Source organism: Protomyctophum bolini (genome assembly GCF_963924005.1).
Source record: "Protomyctophum bolini genome assembly, chromosome: 19".
In the NCBI taxonomy this organism is placed as follows: domain Eukaryota; kingdom Metazoa; phylum Chordata; class Actinopteri; order Myctophiformes; family Myctophidae; genus Protomyctophum; species Protomyctophum bolini.
The window spans coordinates 21,707,147-21,714,678 of record NC_137880.1 but is presented as its reverse complement, the minus strand read 5'-3'; the positions used below and the strand labels follow the sequence as shown (position 1 = coordinate 21,714,678).

The 7,532-nt window shown below is 43.2% G+C and overlaps 1 protein-coding gene across 3 annotated transcripts in view; it reads left to right on the top strand.

Annotated features, from left to right (window-relative positions):
• Nucleotides 1-2,310: 2,310 nt before the first annotated feature.
• Nucleotides 2,311-7,532, top strand: part of cad (carbamoyl-phosphate synthetase 2, aspartate transcarbamylase, and dihydroorotase) — a 35,465-nt gene continuing 30,243 nt past the window's right edge. For 2 of the 3 annotated variants that reach the window (XM_080790619.1, XM_080790618.1), the window contains exons 1-6: nt 2,311-2,705; nt 4,404-4,543; nt 4,917-5,046; nt 5,580-5,722; nt 6,023-6,164; nt 7,075-7,246. In XM_080790619.1, the coding sequence (XP_080646745.1) occupies nt 2,624-2,705; nt 4,404-4,543; nt 4,917-5,046; nt 5,580-5,722; nt 6,023-6,164; nt 7,075-7,246 (809 nt within the window). In that variant the 5' untranslated portion in view covers nt 2,311-2,623. Of the gene's footprint in view, nt 2,706-2,944; nt 3,056-4,403; nt 4,544-4,916; nt 5,047-5,579; nt 5,723-6,022; nt 6,165-7,074; nt 7,247-7,532 lie in introns of those variants that run through there. The other variant, XM_080790620.1, reaches the window with a different exon arrangement.

Genomic DNA, 7,532 nt, shown 5'->3' with positions numbered 1-7,532 from the left:
CACTGTGGGAGGTAAACCGCAAGGCTTCTGCAGGACAAAGCAGACTTAAGCTTTGCAGTTTGCACATGCTGGATGTGCAGTGTCTATGCTAGTGACTGCAGATGACATTCTTAAATGTATAAGGATGCCATGCTGGTGAGTCAAAAAAAGGCCATGATCATGAGATGTTAAAATGGGGAGATGTTCTATCCTAAATGCCCTACAACTCTTGAACACCACCCTCTACTAGGCCTTGAACAAAGTGCTTATGCTCCAGTTCAAGGTTGTTGTGCCCTGGACTGATGCAGAGGCCCAAAAAAGAACCCATGGCTTATGTTATGGATTTTATTGTTTAATAAATACATAAATAAATGTGTGGCATGTTATCAGAGGACCCAGACGTCTGGCTCCTCTGTCTCACTTGATATTGAGCTGCTCAGTCAGTGACATCAGCCAATAAAACTAAAAGCCTGTGAATGTACGCACTCAGCATGCCGCAGATATGAGTGTGTAAGATACAGTTGTTACGTAGGAGAATGTATTGTTGTTGTTGGGGTATTTGCTAAGTAGATTTGGACATACCTTTTCATCCTTCGCATTTTAAGCCATCCTAACTATTAGGAGCAGTTAAGGGTACAGTGTGTTACTCTCAAGGACACATTGAACCAGGAATCTTACAATTCCCAAATGGCCGCTCCACCTCCTGAGCCACTGCCGTTTCTTTTGTGAGGGTACCTACCTACCCTAGGGGACACGGGGAGAACATGCAAATTCCACACAGAAAGGCCCTTTCGCCAACCCCGCCTCAGGTATGGGCACTGATGACGCGGAGGACAGAGCACGCCCCCAGTGCCCACAGCGTCCCCAGCGGGAAACGAACCCAGGACCTTCTAGCTGTGAGGCGACAGCACTACCGACTGTGCCACCGTGCCCCCTACGCAATGTTTCTTAATCTTGGCATTGCGTGTGCGGTATCCGGAGAACTCACCAGTTTACCAACTCGCCTCGATTTAGTGCATTTTTGTTTTACTTCACCTTCATTTAAATTGCATTGAATTGAGAGAGAGAGAGAGAGAGAGAGAGAGAGAGAGAGAGAGAGAGGATAGTTGTTTAGAGTTAACATTAGAGAAAGTAGGAATGCTAAAAGTTTAAACACCAAAGTAAAGAAACAATGTAATTCATTAGTAAACAATTCCTGAAATGGTAGGCCTACCTTATATCATTGGTATTCACATAGCCTACTCACCTTTTTATTATCATCTAGCTGACCATTTAATTGCACAAAATAATTTGATCACTTACGTACTGATATACTACACTGATGAAGACAGCATGTTAGCATAATGATGAAGACATTGATCTGGTATCTGCGTGTGTGAATGGCCCATGACGTGGAATTAAGCTAATTGTAAATATAGATAGACAAGCTTAGCTGATAAAATATGCATCAATCTAGAATGGATTGATTATTGGAGCAACCTACATGCATGATTTATTTCCATTACTGCCAGAGGATAGGTGAAGATCCTACTGTATATTGTTTGCGTGTATCGCAGCAGGTGCCCTTTGAGAGTGGTTTTTGAAGGAGTCAACGGATTCGCATGTCTTTTTAACTCTATCATTTTTATCCCACGATTTTGTAACCCATTTTTCACCCCTGTGTCAATTATCTAATGTGATCCTGGGCTCTCTACACACCCTCCGCCAACCTGGGTAGTGAGAGCAACGGAACTCATGCTTCCTTCATGCATGAGTGTCCAAGTCGCTCCTTTACACCTGAGGATTCGTCTTAAATGGCTGTTGGTAGAGCGTTCTACATTTTGGTGGCATAGGAGCGGAATTAATTTAATTAGTCCCTTGTTTGTGCCGAATCTGGGTTGCACATGGTTTGTAAATTGTTGAACTCCCTCTGGTGTTGTGGGTGTGAACTTTGTTGACATTACAGAAGTATTTAAATTTTAGACAGATATCTTGGTGGTGTAGCGAATCTTGTGGGTCCAGACTCAGACCCATTGCAAGATGCTGTACTGTCTCCCTCTCTCTCTCCCTCTCACTCGAAAATACATCGGTTTTACTGGGCGACTTGTCCGGACTTTTTGGGCGACTCCGCCGGAGGTTTTAGAGCGACTTCGCCAGGCTTTTGGGGCGACCGTTCTTCACTTTTAGAGGCGAGATGGAAAAGGGGCGACCGTACCTGTAACCGCTATGGACGCGCTATCCCTCCTCCTCCTCCTCCTCCTCCGACGTGATGACGTGGGTGTTTTGACGCTGTATGTAAACCCATTGCGGGCATGGGAAATGTTCCACACTGCTCTGGTGGTGGCGTGTGGACTTGGTCTACAGACAATTCTTTTTTTTACAAATTCACCAATAGAAAACCTGTCCATTTGTTGGTGCACTTTCCTTCGTCGTTTACAGTAAGACAGCGGAAGACGGCGGCTGGCTCGTTCTATACGTGAAATCAGGTTTTGGGCGAGCGAGGACATTACTTTGGAGGAGGTACAGCCGGCGTTACATCCTCTAGCTTCAGTGTGCGGCGTGTTGTTTCACGTGGGAAAGCATTGCGGAACTGGAACCGGCTATACACACATTTCGCATAGCATCTTTCCCGATCGGTTGTTTTTTAACATAGCAGTGAAGCAGAATGGCAACCTTGATTTTAGAAGATGGTACCACGTTCAAAGGCCGCCTTTTTGGTGCAAATGTGTCCGTATGTGGAGAAGTTGGTAAGTTCTCGTTGGATGCCATGCCTCTCAAGCTCTTCTTACATCTGGATTCGGAATCGTACCCGTGATATGTTCGCATCATGAAGGCTTAGAACTTCCTTCCTATCCCCAAATAGCTTATTGTGTGCTCGTTTTGGTACATGGTTGTTATTTGATGTAGGCCTTATGAGCGTGACGCGATTTTTTTAATATCTTTTTTTTATAAATCAAGTTTCCTTTGAGCGTGAGACGCGAGTCAGTCTGACTCATAGCGACCCCTGGCTGGTGAGTGGTTGAACTCTCACCCCCAGTTGTAAAAAGAATTCCCGCTCTGACCCCCCATCAGTACAACTACATTCAGTCCTTCCCTGGTAATGGCACTTTAAAATATTGTAATAAAACCTTACAAAGTGGTATGATGTGTAAATGATACAGCCCCCACCTTGGACAATTTGAGGAAAGAACTAAATCACAACCTATTCACACAATAATAATGGATATCAATATTAGAATACACCTGCATATGGATATCGGTATGTTCCCCCCCTCCCAGATGCAATGCACCATCATCACCTTGTTTACCATTTTTCAACTGGGTCAGTCAGTGCCACTGTCATTACCTTAGCTGACCCTACTGAAGTAGGTTAATTGATATCTGTATACATAGGCCAAGTGTTAGCCTGACTGGTAGGTCTTTAGAAAATAAATTACCACTACAGCTACCATTGTGATTGTGGCACAACACACTGTAACCATCCATTTCACATTTGAGAGTGATATGTTTATCATACAGTATGTTGCCTTTTTTTAAGGGGGTGCCCCTCCTATACACAGGTTTAATGTTTGTCTTCTGTTCAATGTTTGTTTTGTAAATGCATTGACAATGAAGGGAAAATGTACCTCAATCATTTACGTCATATTGTCGCTTTATTGTTAATGGCGTTTAGCCGTTTAATGTTTGTGTTGGCACCGTTTGTTTCACATCACCATTACATCACCTAATCAACATGAGTTAGACTTCAATATATTAGCGCCCCTCACTTCACACAGGTGTGATTTCTTTCTTTTAACATTGAAAAAATGACATAGCAGTCTAGTACAGTGGTTCCCAAACTGTTTCATGTCAAGGACCCCCAAATTGACACTAATTAGCCCCTCGGACCCTCATTTGAAAAGATATGCCATGGGGACCCCCATAAGAGAAGATTTTTACGGCTCTAGCAGGCTCTAGCAGTTTGACATGCATATTAGTCTACAGACCCCCATGTAATGGCATTTCTATCTCTGGGACCCCAATTTATATTGTAAAATCACGGTTAATTTAACTCAGAGTGGACAAATGGACCCGTTAGGATCCATTTAGTTTCATTTGTATACTCTCAGAGTTACTGACCCATAAGGGTCCATTTGGTTCCCAACTATCATTTAGCATTTTAGCTGAGTACCCCCTGGAACTCCCTCAAGGACACCTGGGGGTCCCCGGACCCCACTTTGGGAACCACTGGTCTAGTAGATCTAGAATAGCAGAATGGTCTTTTGGGCAACACTATAGTGTTTAATCAAATTAATAGATGAAGTAAAACAATCGATTTGATTTATATTTTGGGGCGAATTGCTGAAAAAATAAAACCAATTATAAAAAGAACCCTGCTTTTCGATTAATCAAATAATTGATAGTTGCAGCTCTAATGTATACGCTCTGTGTTGGTGTCTGTCCAGTGTTTCAGACAGGCATGGTGGGGTATCCTGAGGTCCTGACAGACCCATCATACAGCTGTCAGATCCTGACCTTCACCTACCCCCTGGTGGGCAACTACGGAATCCCTCAGGATGAGGAGGGAGAGTTTGGACTAAGCAAGGTGGGCCAGGCGTGAAACGATAGTATCGGATACCCTGTGTACATGCTGATGGGCGTATACTTAAGTCTCTGGCTTGTAAAATGTTATCACTCTGGTGAAATGGGACTAGATGAGTTATTTTATGCCAAAAAAACAGACAGAAGATGCAATTTGATTGAACTGTGTGTGTGTGTGTGTGTGTGTGTGTGTGTGTGTGTGTGTGTGTGTGTGTGTGTGTGTGTGTGTGTGTGTGTGTGTGTGTGTGTGTGTGTGTGTGTGTGTGTGTGTGTGTGTGTGTGTGTGTGTGTGTGTGTGTGTGTGTGTGTGTGTGTGTGTGTGTGTGTGTGTGTGTGTGTGTGTGTGTGTGTGTGTGTGTGTGTGTGGTCTCCTCTAGTGGTTTGAATCTTCAAAGATCCACGCTGCAGCTTTGATTATAGGAGAGCTGTCGCAGAACCCCAGTCACTGGAGCTCAGCCATGTCACTGGACACGTGGCTAAAAGAACAGGGAATTCCCGGCTTGCAGGGTCAGTGAGAAGTCAAAGTTTTTGATACCTTCTCTCATCTGTGGTTTATAAACAAGAACTTGAGAAAACGTCAGTCCATATTTCTAGCTGTACAATAGAGATGTTAATAATTAAGCTGCAGCATTTCATCCTTAACCAATGATATGAAGGAGGCAGTTGACAAGCCATATTATGAAACAATTTCTGTGGCCGTTTTCATTTCATTTTTTTCTATACAATTATCTGAATCAACATTTTAGTTTAGCATCCATCAGTCTGACACAACTACATACTACTTATTGTACTTAATAACCACACACATAATGGCAGATCTATTGGATTGTTCTTACTTCCCAAGGATAACTGTTAATCGTTATCAGTCATTTATCAGTCCCTCACTGTAAACTAAGACCAAAGCCTAGTTCTATAAAGCATCACTAAAACCAAAAGTAGTTTTTAAAAGCCAGCCCTTAAAAGGTGATCTTTTTTAAGTAAGCTTTGAAAGCCCAAACATTTTGTACATGTGACCATTTTCCCTCCTGCATCCACTCCAGGTATTGACACCCGTCGTCTGACTAAGAAGATCCGTGAGAAGGGAACCATGCTGGGGAAGCTGGTGGTGGACGGCACACCTGATGACAGCATTCCCTTTGACGATCCCGACCAGCGCAACCTTGTCCAAGAAGTCTCCATGAAGGTATCAATCTAGTGTTAATAATACTCCCTCACTGCCACATCAAGACATTGCAAATTGTTCAGGAAACTGCCTATTTGGTTACTGGCAACACTGTATGACCATATAATGAAAACATCTCCATATATGGGCTTAAAAGGGACACAGACTGTTACAACGGGTACTCGGACAACGGGTATAATGGTTATTGCATAACAGGGTGAGGCACTAGGGCATGCATTCCCTATTTGCATCTGAAAGCACCTTTGTTTCTAATTTCTGTCTATGTAATCGGTCTAACAAATCATATCTGTTTATTTTCAGGAGCCCAGAGTATATAACCCCAGTGGTAGCATCCGTATCACAGCAGTGGACTGCGGCATCAAACACAACCAGATCCGCTGCTTGGCCCAGAGAGGAGCGTGTGTGACTGTCGTACCCTGGGACCACCCCCTGAACAACGCAGGTTACTGCTACACTGCTGGTTAAACAGAGAGGGAGACGAGTCATTAAATGCTAGAAATGTGTCTTTGTAATACAGTGCACCTTTTTTAAGTAATTTGCTGCCAGAGTAAATGCATAAATAATCCATTAATAATTTTGTACCCCTTGGTCGTAACCATGCGTTCCCTAGTTGGGGTCCGTTTGAAAAAAGCAAAAAATGTGGAGGAAATCCAGGAAGGGGAGAGAAAAAGCTTTTTTCAAAATTGAATTAACAGGAAATGAACGTGGACGTGATCTCATGTCAAATGATGACGTGTATGTTAGGTTGTTAGCGAAGAGCGTCATCTAGTGTAAACACTGAAAACAGTGTTTTTACGTGTTACACGTCATTGGCCTTGTGGGCCTTGGAATAAAACATGATGACACACATGAGTTTGGGCTTTTTCTGCCTTTATTGATGGTGTGCAGTAGACTGTCAGAAAATGGGGAGTGACATGCAGCAAAGGCCATCGGGATTCGAACCCACGACACGCTCTCCGGCTGCATTGCAGCCTAGGTGCCCCCGGGCCATATACTGCACTATTTGAAAATACTTAGCCATTGTACAAGCTCACAACATGGGCAACATGTGAGCGTGTATATTGTTGTTTTCAAAAATTCTTAAAGATTTGGTTTGTCACAGTCAGGGAAGGATGGCTTAGTTTGGCTGTTTATAATACTGATGCCATGAATCGGAGAAAAAAAGTGAAATTTTACCTCCTTCCTGTGAAATCCTGTATTTGATTCTGCCAAAGAGATTAAATCAAATTAATGAAGCTTTGACACACAATGTTATTTGAGTGTCTTTCTTTGTGTGGAGAGGAGTGTCCAACCATCATTAGAGGGTTTTCTTTGTGAATCAGTAATATAATTGTATTTTTCATCTTCTCCAGACTTTGACGGCCTCTTCATCAGTAATGGACCAGGCGACCCCAAGCATTGCCAGTCCACCATAGACAATTTGAAGAAGGTGGTGTGCGTGGACCATCCCAAGCCCGTGTTTGGTATCTGCCTCGGACACCAGCTCCTCTCGCTGGTCATCGGCGCAAAGACCTACAAGATGAAGTCAGTAACTAGTATTTACGTTTTAGATAATGTTTTCAGGAGATGGTGACAGTCTGACAGAAGGTGGGGATAGAAAGAAATGACATGCAGCAAAGAGCCTCAGGTAGTATTCAAACTAACTTTATAGAAAAAGCTGATGCCGCATCTCAACAGGTTGGTGACAGGTAGGACAAAAGTGCATATATTAAAAGGGTATCTTTGAAAAACAAAAAAGGACCGACACACTGTCGCCGTCCTGATGAAGGTCTAACGACCGAAACGTCGACTTAATAAAGAGCAACATTTT